Source organism: Trachurus japonicus, chromosome 21 (genome assembly GCF_045865225.1).
Source record: "Trachurus japonicus isolate A0001 chromosome 21, Traja_1.0".
Lineage (NCBI taxonomy): Eukaryota > Metazoa > Chordata > Actinopteri > Carangiformes > Carangidae > Trachurus > Trachurus japonicus.
Genome location: NC_140927.1, coordinates 29,906,414 through 29,920,594, shown reverse-complemented (window position 1 = coordinate 29,920,594; position 14,181 = coordinate 29,906,414). Strand labels below are relative to the sequence as shown.

The 14,181-nt window shown below is 43.8% G+C and overlaps 3 protein-coding genes and 1 long non-coding RNA gene across 4 annotated transcripts in view; 3 read left to right on the top strand and 1 right to left on the bottom strand.

The window, feature by feature from the left end:
- LOC146965504 (uncharacterized) overlaps positions 1–14,181 on the top strand; it is a 518,674-nt gene that overhangs the window by 126,432 nt on the left and 378,061 nt on the right. The gene's annotated exons all lie outside the window — the stretch shown is intronic.
- On the top strand, positions 4,267–5,549 carry LOC146965523 (trace amine-associated receptor 13c-like). Its single transcript, XM_085764393.1, has 2 exons — positions 4,267–4,497; positions 4,733–5,549. The coding sequence occupies exons 1-2, from the start codon at positions 4,316–4,318 to the stop codon at positions 5,547–5,549; spliced, it is 999 nt and encodes a 332-aa protein (XP_085620519.1). The 5' UTR covers positions 4,267–4,315.
- LOC146965522 (trace amine-associated receptor 13c-like) lies at positions 8,226–9,447 on the bottom strand. Its single transcript, XM_085766225.1, has 2 exons — positions 9,371–9,447; positions 8,226–9,042 (listed from the first exon to the last, which is right to left on the bottom strand). The coding sequence occupies exons 1-2, from the start codon at positions 9,445–9,447 to the stop codon at positions 8,226–8,228; spliced, it is 894 nt and encodes a 297-aa protein (XP_085622351.1).
- LOC146965521 (trace amine-associated receptor 13c-like) lies at positions 12,890–14,058 on the top strand. The gene is made up of 2 exons (XM_085764755.1): positions 12,890–13,146; positions 13,266–14,058. The coding sequence occupies exons 1-2, from the start codon at positions 12,974–12,976 to the stop codon at positions 14,056–14,058; spliced, it is 966 nt and encodes a 321-aa protein (XP_085620881.1). The 5' UTR covers positions 12,890–12,973.

The window sequence follows — 14,181 nt, the reverse complement described above, 5'->3', positions numbered from 1 at the left end:
ATCCAAATAGCTTGGACTGGACCATGTGCGAAGGCTCCTAACATTTTAGAGTCACAGTAGATGTTTAACAAATACATATCATTATTTTACCTCAAAAACTGATTTTTCTTTTTACTGTGGTTTCAAATCTGCCTGCGCGACAGTAATGGCTTACTCAATTTGTGAAGCCACTGTTGAACTGCCACCTGTCAATTAGCTCAGTACGATAGACAACGGTCTTTGGTTCCCGAGGTTGTGGGTTCAATCCTCAACTGATGCAAATTGGACATTATAAGGTCAACTGTCTTCCTATTGTGGCAATACGAGGGTGTACTTATACTATGTTATATACTAAATTTGTCGCCAACAACGCCACCTTGGGTTAGGGCCCAAGGACCCGTACTAAAGGTCAACTATCACCTATCAAAGGACACTCAGGTTCGTTCACTCAGGGAGGGTAGGAGACGGAGTTCAATGATCACATACAAAAGTTTATTTAAAATTGATGACAAGGTTTGCAAAAAGGAAATTAATAAACAGGAGGCCCAGGAGAAGGGGATTGCAGGCTGAGGCTTACCGGCCGGAGGAGGGGTCAAAAGGGGGAAGGTGAAGCCAAAAGAAAAGGGAGAGCACCCCACTCACACAGCAAAAACGTGATGTGCACACAAAATAAATCTTGAACGGGGGTCACACACACACGGGGATCACCACCACCCAGGAGGACCACCACCACCACCGTCGGCCTTCAGCTCTAGGAGGGGGAAAGGAAAACACAATTAAGAGGGCTCTGTCAAACAAATCAATGATAAACTAATACAAATAAATTCCAAATGAAAACTAAATGAAGAAATTATACCATCAATCACATAACACATAACCAAAACAATATAACCAACCCTTGTCTACCTCCACATTCACACACACATACGCAGTCCAGGTGAGTGGCTGAAAGTCCAGGTAGAGCCCGTAGCAGCGCACACGAGCGGCAGCCAAACACACACACATACACCAACCGGCACCACGCACAGTAGCAGCGGGAGCAGGGTCAGTAACAGGAAGGAAGTCGGTCAGTAGGCCGACAGGACCCCGAACCAAGCCGAAGCAGCAAGGAGGGCAGAAACATAGTAGCAGCAGACTGGCAGCGAAGCAGCGGTAGCATGTAGCCGTGGCTAAATATCCATGACGGATAGTGCTCTTCTTACTCAGCTTTAGCGTCCAAAAACCCCGGTTCAGTCCGGTCACTCAACGTCCCCTCCAAAGAGGGAGAGGGGTGAAGAGGGTCGGCGTGGCGGGGGAGAGTAGGCCACCACGCGCCATACAACCGGCCGGCTACGCGCCGGTCGGCGGCAGTCAACGACCCATTATGTCGCCTCGACCGCGGCGGAGATGCCGGATCTGTGCTCTGCTGGGAGCAGCCATGCAACGACCTGTCAGTGGGCGGGCCGAAGAAGCAGGAAGCGAGAGGTCAGGAGGAGGGACACGACCTACCTTTATACTCTAGGCTTGAGCAACGATTGGCTACAAGCTAAAAAGGAGTGTCGGTGTAGCAGAACCCTGTGTTCAATATAACAGTGGTGCCTCATACCACTACACTATTCTCCTGTTTGTTGTGTAACACTTGTGGGTCGGCACAATGAGGAGACAGGTTCTGCAGTGTTCACAGCATTTATTTTCTCCAGTCCTGCGGGCGACAATTATGCACAAAATGTCGGCATCCGTCTTTTTGGCTCACACCCTCAGCCATGGTAAACATTTCTGTGAGTTACACATTTTTTACTTTAATACTTTAAAAGAAAATTACAAAAACAAACTATCTGTAAAACATGAGGTGTGTATTGAATGAATGAATAGCGCCATCCTGTGGCAAAACAAAAACACGCAGAATTTACTACGTTTAAAACTTTAGAAAATAAAATGAAACCACAAACCTGCGGGCGACAATTATGCACAAAATGTCGGCATCGTCTTTTTGGCTCACGCCTAAACATACAGAGGAGCACTCGTTACACACACACAGACACACACACACACACACACACACACACAGCACAACAGTCTCATGTAGCTTAAAACAAGGCAGCCGAGTGGCGCCGATATTTGTGACAAAATAGTATTTGGAATGCTATCTGAACTTAAAAACTAGTGAAAAACACAGCTAAACATATTTACATCCTTCATGCACACTTTTCCTCACGCATTCACTGACTTAAGACCACATTTTCATGGAAAACAAACAAAAATGTCAGCGGGACTTTCCAAACCGAAACTCACCCTCAGCCATGGTAAACATTTCTGTGAGGGGAAGAAGGGAGGGGCTACACATACCTGGAGGACTACAGGTGCCCAGGAGGGACAAAAAGAAAGCAAAACGTCCTCTTAGAGGCAAAAAGAAAAGAAAACTATTTAAATAAGATAAAATTCACAAACAAAATATAATAAATAATAAAGGTGCATTTCAACTCTGTTACAGTTGCTCAGAATTGCCTAAATATGCCCAAAAGTAGCCCGGACCCGACCCATTGCTGCACAGCAGCTATAATATTAGACTATATATTTTCCATTTTTGCTGAGCATAAGGTTTGTTCTAAATTAAATAAAAGCCTGTCCCATACAGACGCGTGTCTCTCTAAACTGGTCCGCTCGGCACACACACACACTGTCAAAACATGGATGAATGAAACCTATCAACTTTGTATCGGCCGCGTCTTGTAGCCTATTTCTATCGAGGAAAAGTTATTTCAGGATATCCTATGTTTTATCGCCCAGCCCCAATGTCATGGTCTAGTCTCTGTAGCAGGATGCTGTGGTCGATGGTGTCAAATGCAGCACTGAGGTCCAAAAGTACAAGTACAGAGACGAGACCTCTGTCTGAAGCTATAAGAAGATCATTAGAGACTTTGCCCAGTGCTGTTTCAGTGCTATGGTGTTCTCTGAATCCAAATTGGAAAGCTTCAAAGAGCTTGTTACTGTGCAGATGTTCATAACCCTAACAGAATGACGTGACCAAGAAAGGACCCAGCAGACCCTTCGCCTCCTCGCATGATGACGCTCTTTGAGTACTTTGCTCACCTGGCTAAAGAAACTGCCAGGAAGACGTCATCTGCCACCGACTCACCTTCTGGAAGGCGCTCCAGAAAAGCCTCTTGTCGGAAGCAGCAGCGGCAACCCCAGGCTCTCCTCGATCAACCCACCTGCCCAACAGAGATCAGCCCCTTTCCGTTCTGCGGGCTAACAGAGCAGCACAGGCCTCGTTCAGGCCTATTAGCCGCTTTCCTGCCCCTGCTCTGCTGCAACCACCACCTGTGCCAGCTGAGCCGCAGCTGCCTCTAGTCCCTTCTCTGGCTGTGTCGCACCCTCCACTCCCCTACCTGCTGTGCGGCAGTCATCAGCCCAGTCCCTGAAGCCCCTGCAGCCCAGCTGCCCGGCCCCGGCCTCTCAGCAGCTCAGCTCCTCTGCCTTTCAACAGCCCACATCCCTGCCATGTGCCTCGTTGGCGGTCCGGCCGACTCCTGCTCCCCGTGCTTCGTTGGTGGTCAGGCCACCTCCAGAGCTGCAGCATTCTCAGGCGCCACTCCAGTTCCGCCGTCACGGGTCCCGGCAGACACCACTCCTGTTCCGGCGTCAGGGGTCCCGGCGGACGCCACTAGTGTTCCCCTTGTCCAGCTGGCTGAGTGTCCGGTCCCTGTTTCCAGTGTCGAGCCTGCAGAGTGCCTGGCTCCTGTTTCCTGTGTCCGGCCAGAGGCCCATCTGGTCCCTGTCTCCAGTGCCAAGCAGTTGGCGTGCTCAACCCCTGTTTCTAGCGTCCAGCAGGAGGCCAGTCTGGCCCCCGCCTCCAGCCGGTGGTCTGCTCGACACCGGTCGGCTTCGTCTAGCCAGTTGCCTGCCAGGTTCCTGTCACCAGTGTCCAGCTGCCAGCACAGCTCACCTCTGCCCTTGGACTGCAGTCGGCGGTCCGCCTATCTCTGGGTCGTTGGTGGGCGGCCCGCCTCCCTGGTCTTCAGACCCACAAGCGACGTCGCCCTCCTGCTGGGCCTCCAAAGAGACCTCCATCTCCGGGCTGACCCCCAGACTCTCTGTGCTCTCCTGCCCAGCCTCCCGGCCGCCCCCCGGAATCCCTACACCCCTCTTCTATAAGGGATAATGTATAGTTCGGAGGTTGTTATGGAGAAATAAACCCTGACAGGTTGTATGGAATTTGTATGGATTTCATACTACCTGAAGGGGTGTGTGTATGTGGGGGGGCGGGGGTGGGGAGGGTAAATTTAAATCGATGACATGTCTGAGAGCTTCAGACGGCTGCAGACAGAGCTCAGCAACTTATTTGCTCCTCTTTCTGATGATGATGATGAAAACTCCTGAAGAAGCTGAGCTCTGCTTTCCACAACTCCTCAACTCCTCCTGCAGAAGGACCATGCGTCCTCACTCTGTGTCTGTACTCACTTATACCATACTGTCGTCCATCTCTCTGCTCACTGTGACTCTCAACCTGCTGGTCATCGTCTCCATCTCCCACTTCAAGTACAGACACAAACAGTAATTTCATCAAGTGTAGTTGTGTTTTTGTGTGTTTTGATCTGGTTTTATCTGCTAGATGTACATTTCAGTGCTGATTTCTGCTTACCTGTGGATCATATATGTTATAATAATGTGGAGACAGTTATACCCATATAGTCATATATTTTATCAGTACAGAGCAATATTTTGGTGTTCAATCTGCTGTATGTTGTTGTATGTTGCTCTCCTTCTTCTCCAGGCGGCTCCACACTCCCACCAACCTCCTCCTCCTCTCTCTGGCTGTCTCAGATTTCTTCGTGGGCCTCCTCATGTCTTTTCAGATTATCCTCATAGATGGCTGCTGGTTCCTCGGCAACCTCATGTGCATCCTGTATCATGTCATGAACTACATTATCACCTCTGCCTCAATAGGAACCATGGTGCTCATATCTGTTGACCGCTATGTGGCCATTTGTGATCCCATGCATTACCCCATCAAAGTCACTCAAAAGAGAGTTCAAGTGTGCATTTGTGTGTGTTGGTTGTGTGCTGCTTTCTGTCACAGTCTGCTGCTGAAGGACAACCTGAAACAACCAGGCAGGTACAACTCCTGCTCTGGAGAGTGTGTGGTTATTATTGATCATGTTGCTGGAGTCGCTGATCTGTTTTTGTCTTTTATAGGGCCTGTCAGTGTCATCGTAGTTCTGTACATGAGGGTGTTTGTTGTTGCCGTGTCTCAGGCTCGCGCCATGCGCTCTCACATTGCAGCTGTCACAATCCAGTGTTCAGTCAAAGTAACTGCTGTGAAATCTGAGGTGAAAGCAGCAAGGACTCTGGGCGTCGTTATAGTTGTGTTTCTGATTTGTGTCTGCCCATATTTTTGTGTTGCACTCACAGGCCAGGACACCTTACTCAATGCTTCATCTGCTTCCTTTGTAATATGTCTGTTCTATTTCAACTCCTGTTTGAACCCTGTCATCTACGCCTTCTTCTATCCCTGGTTTAGAAAGTCCATCAAACTAATTGTGACACTTCAAATATTGGAGCCTGGCTCCTGTGAGGCCGGGATAGCATAGATAGACTTAAGCCACAGTCACAGATGCATATTGTGTGGGTTACCCAGATGTTTCATCCAAGTCATTTTATCACATCTGGAAGTAGGCTTACTGGGATAAAATGCCAACTTGTACAAAGGCTAAATTAAAGTCATGTATGCAGAATTGATGCATTGTTTACTTTGTTCAAAGTTACTCCGACACCAAACCATTCCAGTGGTAGCATCATTTGCCATTCAGTTATGAATAATTCACCACCTTTAAAGTAAAGTGACGTAACATTCATAAACCATCCATGAAAGATTTACAAATAACTCCTAGCCCTTATGAAGTCTTAAAAGACTGTATTGTAAAGTGACATACAAAATAATGAACCATTGCAATAGAAAGCTGAATAGGGGTATTTTGTTCTTGTATTTCCCAGTGCAATTAGGGGGCTTTTATTTTGAAAAAAATTGTGCAGGTCATTATTCCATAGCAATGTAACCCGATGTATGAATGCTGAGTCATGCCTCATGAAGCACCTTATGAAAGGTCTTGTGAATGTGCTTATGCGCCCACCCGTCAAGTAAAATGTTTCCGAAAAATTATATTTTTCATGTAGTATCACAGAAAATCTTAAGTCTCCATGAACCTGGTTCCCAATTCTTTGCATTCATATAATGAGCTTTACTGCATTTATTTAAAAACAATGACAGGCATCATCAGTTAGTCTTTTCTACATAAAAGAGGAATAATAAGTGTCATAAATAAACAAACATAATAACACCCTGTGTTTATATGTCTTGTTTGTGTATTGTGCACTGTAAATATGTATAATTCACAAAATCTGTAGCCCTTTTTATGTAAATGAGGCACATGTGGAAACTTGTAAAAACCTAATGCCGTGATGAATTTCTTAGCATTGTGTTCAATTTCTCTAAAGCCAGTAAATATTTAAAATTTAGTTAAAATAAATACTATTAAACTATGATTAGAGCTGCTAGACACTTGAATTGATTGAATTCAATTGAATTGAATTTCCAATAATCAAACTGCAAATGTAGCAACATGTTGCAACATATATGGCTTCTTCTCAAGTTTCTCTTTTTTCTTACATCTGAAATTTCTACACAGTCAGGGACCATGTTTCAGTGAATATTGTGTTGTGCTGTGCTACGTTGTGTTGTCTTGGGTTGTTATTTGCAAAAGAAAAAGGAGAAAAAGAAGATTAAAAGTGTTTTAGTTTCATCCAGTAAAAGAGAATTTTCCAGCTGCAATGCAGTGGAACTAATGAAAGAAGAAATCTCTCTTGTCTTCAAAGGACCATTTACATATTTTACATGTCAAAGTAAGTGTTCATGCCATTAGGAGCCCTTTGACAACACTACCAGAGCCTGAAGGGCACTTATGTGTCTTGTGTTTTTGTCTGTTTTTCAATCAGGTGAGGCCAAATACACTGAACCCTGTTCCTTCTCACACAATCACTGAGATTGTCAATAACAACACATAAAAATTGTCCTAGTGGCTAATTAACTATAGAGAGTGTGCATCAGTCGTGCACCTGGATATGTAGTCAGACATTAAAGTAAATTAAGCACTGCAGCCAAACCTGAACCAAAGAATGAGCCTGAAAGTTATTAAAAGCTCAAAGGGCTTAAGTTTGGTGCAGACAAAGGAGCGTGACGGCTTCTTTTGACAGCTGTGACAGGTCTCAATGGAAGTCTATATTTGGGCATCTTAAGAAACCTGCTTTACAGGTTTGTTAGACAGATTTTTCCCAAGAGGGACACTTGTGCTCATCAACTGCCCAAAGCTGTCAAACCTTAAAGTCAGCCTTGTAGTGTTTTTTGTGCATTTTGCAAAATCCTGAAGGTCAACTAGGTGTGTTGAATGTGTTTCCTTTCTCATAAACCTGCATTATTTTAGATCCACTTAGTTCGAAGGTGTCATTATGTTTGTGTGAACAATTAAAGTTAATCAGTTAGTGTCACAAAACAGGAGTGCGTGTCACATCAACATAACAATACAATCTATCAGCTGCTTGCTGGAAACATCTGTACAGACTTGTCACTAGAGGCCACTTCAACATTTTAGGAACACTTACATAACAGATAATTACTCTTCTGGGTGTAGAGGATGAACATGCAACCGGTAAACATCTGTTTGCTGCCACTGACTTCAGATGTTTAAGGTTGTATTTTTTATATACAGAGAGGCAAGACGATGGATAGGGATTTGTTATTTGTGTTTTATTAGGGGTTTCTGTAAAGAAAGACCTCTCCTATAGTACTCTAAAACAACCAGGGCCAAGAAAGGTGCAAACTGTTACATTTAAGTAGTTAAGTAATTCACAAATCTCATAGTAAGATTTACATTAGCAAATCAGATGAAAATTATCTTTAAGTGGCTTAAATGTTGCCAATTGTTTATTATTACAATGAAGTCACATTAGCTGGGTATTATTTTAATTTGTAGCTAAAATGCATAATAACATTACATTTTTTGTGGTTTGAGGTCACTGTTATTTACACCACAAACTTGGCAGAGGTATCTGCTGACAACTGTGGGTCACAATTTAAAGAATTAGAAGTTAAACCCATACTTTCTTTTCACAGCGAGCCAGAATATGTACCACAGCCCAGTATTGGCAAATAAAACTGCTAATACAAATTACTCAGCAATGTCATTATTGAAGGTTTGATTCAGAGTCTCTCTCTACAGCATGCTGACCTCACAGGAGGATGGCTGCAGTATCTTAAGAGTAACAATGAGTCTAACTGACTTCCTAAACCAGGGATAGAAAAAGGCATAGATAACAGGGTTTAGACAGGAGTTTATATAAAACAAGCATAATATAAAGGCTTGAAGGTGAGAAGAACTGAACCAGGTTGCCTGGCTAATGATACCGACACAGTAATACGGACAGAAGCACATAAGAAACACAACTATAACAACACCAAGAGTCCTGGCTGCTTTCAGCTCAGATTTCTTAGCAGTGACACTCACTGAACGCTGGCGTGTTGCAGGTGAAACTCGAGGCCTCACAGCATGAGACACAGCCACTACAAATACTCTCATGTACAGAACTATGATGACAGCAACAGGTCCAATAAAGGTAAAAACAAAGTCAATAACTCCTGTAATATAGCTGAGAAACACAACACACTCTCCATGGCAGGAGTTTTGTGAATAAGGATGTTGCAAAAAGTCTTTTAAAATTAGACTATTGTATAGAGCTGAGCAGATCCAACACAGACAAATACACACTCTCGTTCTGCCCAGAGTTGCTCTAGTGGTGTAATGTAGAGGGTCACAAATAGCCATGAAGCGATCAATCGAAATGAGCACCATATTTCCAACCGACGAGGAGGTAATGATAAAAATTACAATGTAATATAGAGCACACATTAGTTCACCAAGGAACCAACAGGCCTCTGTTTGAAGGATTTTAACCGGCATCAGCAGCAGACCCGTTAGGAGGTCCGAGACGGCCAGGGAGAGGATGAGGAGGTTGGTGGGTCTGTGGAGCTTCCTGGGGATAAAGGATATAATATCATGTAAGATGACAATCAATAGCAATTGTTGACATTTGCATGTTTAAAAATGACATCTTCCTCACTCTCTTTAATTCATAACTAATGTCAAGTTAGGAGTTAAAAAAAAAAATGAAAGAACAACTTAATTAACAACTTTCACTTCAATGAAATAACTTGAACCATGAATTATCATTACAAGAAAAAATCGGCATAAGCAAGTATCTGTACCTGAAGTGTGAGATGGAGATGATGACCAGCAGGTTGAGGGCTGCAGTGAAAAGAGAGATGGAGGAGATCACAGTGTAAACAAAGAGAGTATAAGGCCGAGGCGGGAGGGGTTTCTTGCAGGAGTCATTGAGGAGCTGTGGAAAGCAGAGTTCAGTTCCTTTTGGAGTCTCCATCAACAGAGATTAAAAGGAGAGAAGCTCCCAATTTTGACCATATCTCATCCATTACATCGTCGACGTAAGGCCCCTCCCATCATCTCCTGTGGTCTACTACTGCAATTTTTCGATGCGATTGCATCAACTCCTTCCTCCATTTCTTATTTAGATTTTTTGTCATCTGAGAATCTACTTCATCCTTTGGTCTGGATTCACTGTAAATACAGGAATGTTGAAAAAACTATTTGTTTTAAATCCACAGTGTGTTATTCCAGTCACTAGGGGTCTCTTAATCAAAACAGGGAGCAAAGATTAATGTTGATGATTTTGTAAAAAAACAACAACAAAGGATCATGGTGATTAGAAAAGCTGACTCAGTTGAGGCTTTCAAGAAGCACCTTAAAGGATAATTACCGTTTTTTACAATCTGGACCTTATTTCTTGCATAAAATATGATCAATTACTCACCCAGATAACTTTGGTGTCATTACAAGTCGTTCCGACGAAATTAGATCTAGCGGAGAGCCGCGTATATCCATATAATGCGAGTACACGGGGCAGCAGAATGCAGCCTCTAAATAACACATTATCTGCCGCAAAACTCGTTCATTTCACCAATATTTTGTTATGATATGCGAGTGCTATTCCCCTCTGAGTCCGGGGTTAGCTGTTATCAACATCCGGGGTCTGTAGGTTGACCTACTGACCTCTGACCTGGATGATGTCATCTCCGAGCGCCGCGCCGCACGGCTTGTTGCTACTGCTAATGCTACGGTTTGTTTCTGTGTGTTTCCGACTTGTCAGAACAAAATGAGCAGCTGGACGAAGTTCAGCTTCCACAGGCTTCCTCTACACAACCTGGACTCACTAAAGCTCCGGCTAGTTGCACTAAAAATGGAGCCGAATGCCGAAGCGGAATGATTATTATCACAATGAGTCGGGCAGCGCTCGGAGATGATGTCATCCAGGTCAGAGGTTAGTAGGTCAACAAACTACAGACCCCGGATATTGATAACAGGTCACCCCGGACTCAGAGGGGAATAGCACTAGCGTATCATAACAAAATACTGGTGAAATGAACAAGTTTTGTGGCAGAAAATGTGTTATTTAGAGGCTGCCCTGTAGACTCACATTATACGGATATACCTACGCGGCTCTCGGCTGGATCTAATTTCGTCGGAACGACTTGTAATAACACCAAAGTTATTGGTGAGTAAATGATCGTATTTTATGCAAGAAATTAGGTCCAGATGGTAAAAAACTGTGATTATCCTTTGAGAGGGTAACCCTAACCCTAACCCATTTTTATGTTTTGGCTTTTAATTAGCACTTAATCTGTTTTTAATATGCATTCGATAACCCTGGGATTTAATCATTTTTATCTCTTCTTTTGATTTATTTAAGTGTATGATGTTGTTGTGTAGCCGATGTTAAAGCAGAAGTAAGCGGAATGTTTATGTTCATATAAGTCTTAAAGGTCCCATGTTATGAAAAACAGGTTTTTTCTGGTGTCTACATGCATAAACTGATCCTCCCTGAGCCTACCAACTCCTAGAATGAGGAAAGCAAACGGGTCCTGCATCGACTCTGCAGCCCACCGACTGGTAAAACGGTGCTCATACAGGCTGTTCAGACTCAGCTCCTGTGGTGATGTCACGACGGGAGTGAGGCCGGCCTCTCAGCACGATAAAACGCCTACCACGTCTATTTCTATGGCTGCAGTGCACAGCAAGAAATTCCTGAGCTAAATTGATGAAATACAGACCAATTTTAAGTCATAAAGTGGTAATAATCTTTGCCGTGTACAGTAACCATGTTACTTAAAGGTGCAGGCACAGAAACAGCTTGTTCTCAGTAGAGCTTATTTGAGCGACTTTTAGACAGCCGACATTCAGGACCACGGATCAGTTTGGGGCAATACATTTCGAATACTACAGTTTAGTTGGACGTCTGACAGCTCAGTGAAATTTAGTAAAAAGAGTATAATATGGGATCTTTAAATAGTTATATCTTCCGACAGCAATCACTTATATAGAGTGTTTGGTCTCAAACACGGGTCTGTCAGTCACTCTGCTCTGCTGTAAGCCGAGGAGAAAACTTTCCTTGTATCCTACAACCTTTATCCAATGAGGAGAGAGAACGGCATAAAGGGGCGGTCCTCTCTGTGTGTGCAGCCAAGGGATGCGCGTGAATGTGGTGACGTAGGGACGAGGGCTGGGACTGCTAACTCCATCGGCTGACAAGAAGTTAGCCAAAACGACCGGTATCGCTTACTTCTGCTTTAATCTGGCCCTCTGCATTTTGTTTCGGTACAGACTGCCCCCGGTGGGGTTTGAACCCTGATCTCCCACACGGTAACCGATGATGCAAACCATTGCGCCAAGAGTTCAATGACTACTTTGTAGTCTGGTTTGCACGTCCTTTATGGGTGAGTGAGTGCATCCGGACTCTCTGTTACACTCACCCCTATAGAGCTTAGATTGGGCCCAAAAAATCAAGCCCGACTCTATACTGAGCCCTGAGTCCTGTATTTGAAGAGCCAAATCGTTAACATTCATTCGTCATGGTTTGGCCATAAAAAACACCAAGTTCAAACATAAAGTGTCTCATAAGTGTACTTGGTACCAGAGCACCTTAAGCCTATGTTTGATGATCATGGTGGTCTTGTCCCATGTCCAGACCTGTTGACTGTATGTTCTGGACACTTACTTCAAGAGAGAGGAAAAGCTGTCAACGTATCACCACCTGGAGGTGAGTTGGATCAAGTTGTGGCGTAGGCTGATGGACAGACCCAGTAAACCCAAATGAGTAGTGAAGGTGAACTGGGTACATCAGTTGGAAGATTTTATCTGCGAGCAGCCAGCAGGGCCAGAAGCAAAAACTCAGGTGTGGGAAGAGTTCAGAGAGGCCTTGTAAGAGGACTTTCAGTTGGCCTCCAGGAAATTCTGGAAAACCCTTTGGCGACTCGGGAAGGGGAAGCAGAGCTTGACCCAGGCCATATACAATTGGGAGGGGGTTTGACCAGTCTGTCAACATGTATTTTGTAGACTTGAGGAAGGCATATGACTATGTCCCCCAGGGGACCTTGTGGGGGGAACTGTCGGAGTATGGGGTACAAGGCTCAGTACTACAAGCCAATCGGTGCCTGTACAACCAAAGTGAGATTTGTGTCTGCATTCTTTACTCAAAGTCAAACACATTTCCGGTGAGGGTTGGAGTACGACCGGTTTTGTGAGATCGTATCTCTGCAGATGATGTTGTCCTGATGACATCATCAGAACAAGACCTACGGTGCTTGCTGGAACAGTTTGCAGCAGAGTGAGGTTCAAGTGACAATTTGATGTTTGAGCTCTTAAAAAAATTACATGAATTTCAGCTCAAGATGAAGATGAGCACTGGAAACTTTGTAATTAAGTCTCTGTGGAGACAAAAGGTAGTGAGGTCATGGAGGAGTGGGCAGAAAGGAAAGAGATAAATCAGCTGTATGACATAGACCTTTGGTCAAAGAGCTACAGCAGCTCAGCAGCAGCTCATCTCTCTGGTGATGGAGACCTTGGAGGGAACTGAACTCTGCTTTCCACAACTGCTCAACACCTCCTGCAGGAAGCTAAAGTATCCTCACTTTGAGATCATGCTGACTTTCACTTTGCTGTCGTTCATTTCTCTGCTCACTGTGACTCTCAACCTGCTGGTCATCATCTCTATCTCCCACTTCAAGTAGATAAATATTTTATTTCTGCATACAACTGCCAAATAGCGATGATTTGATTTTATCTAAATTATAATGTATATTTTACATATAATATGGTTAATATTTTACTGGTCTTTCTCTCCAGGAAACTCCACACCCCCACCAACCACCTCCTGCTCTCTCTGGCTGTATCAGACTTTTCTGTGGGGCTCCTCATGATTTTTCAAACAATGCTCATAGATGGCTGCTGGTTGCTCGGTGACCTGGTGTGTGTTTTATATCAGTATCTGGCATATATGATCACTTCTTCATCAGTAGGAAACATGGTGCTCATATCTGTTGACCGCTATGTGGCCATTTGTGACCCTATGCATTACTCCACCAAAGTCACTCAGAAAACAGCTCAAATCTGTGTTTATTTGTGTTGGTCAGGTTCTATATTCATACAAGGTCTTCTTCTGATGGACAACCTGAAACAACCAGGCAGGTATAACTCCTGTTTTGGAGAGTGTGTGGTTGGAATCAACTACATTGCTGGATTTACAGATGTTATTTTGACCTTTATTGCTCCAATTACTGTTATTATTGTTCTGTATATGAGGGTCTTTGTTGTGGCTGTTTCTCAGGCTCGTGCCATGCGTTCTCATACTGTAGCTGTCACTGCTAAGAAATCTGAGCTGAAAGCAGCCAGGACTCTGGGTGTTGTTGTGGTTGTGTTTATCATATGTATCTGCCCATATTATTGTCTCTCTCTTTCAAGCGAAGATAACTTGCTGAATACTTCATCTGCATCTTTTGTAATTTATTTGGTTTATCTGAACTCCTGTCTTAACCCAATCATCTACACCTTGTTTTACCCATGGTTTAGGAAATCAGTGAAACTCATTCTTATACTTAAGATACTGCAGCCTGACTCATGTTACATCAACATACAATAGAGAGAGACACTGAAATGAGCTCCTTACAGGAAAATGAACTTCTTGTTTAATGATTTAAAAATAAATAACACGTGAAAAACTCTAAAAAAAAAAAAGAAAGAAAAAAAAGAAAAAAGATATAAA

Excerpts from the sequence above, each read along its gene's own strand:
- LOC146965522 (XM_085766225.1), bottom strand. The coding sequence starts at position 9,447 with ATGGAGACTCCAAAAGGAACTGAACTCTGCTTTCCACAGCTCCTCAAT. Across the intron at positions 9,043-9,370 it reads AAGAAACCCCTCCCGCCTCG|GAAGCTCCACAGACCCACCA; the intron begins GCCTTATACTCT and ends CTTTATCCCCAG.
- LOC146965523 (XM_085764393.1), top strand. The coding sequence starts at position 4,316 with ATGATGATGATGAAAACTCCTGAAGAAGCTGAGCTCTGCTTTCCACAA. Across the intron at positions 4,498-4,732 it reads GTCTCCATCTCCCACTTCAA|GCGGCTCCACACTCCCACCA; the intron begins GTACAGACACAA and ends CTTCTTCTCCAG.
- LOC146965521 (XM_085764755.1), top strand. The coding sequence starts at position 12,974 with ATGGAGACCTTGGAGGGAACTGAACTCTGCTTTCCACAACTGCTCAAC. Across the intron at positions 13,147-13,265 it reads ATCTCTATCTCCCACTTCAA|GAAACTCCACACCCCCACCA; the intron begins GTAGATAAATAT and ends CTTTCTCTCCAG.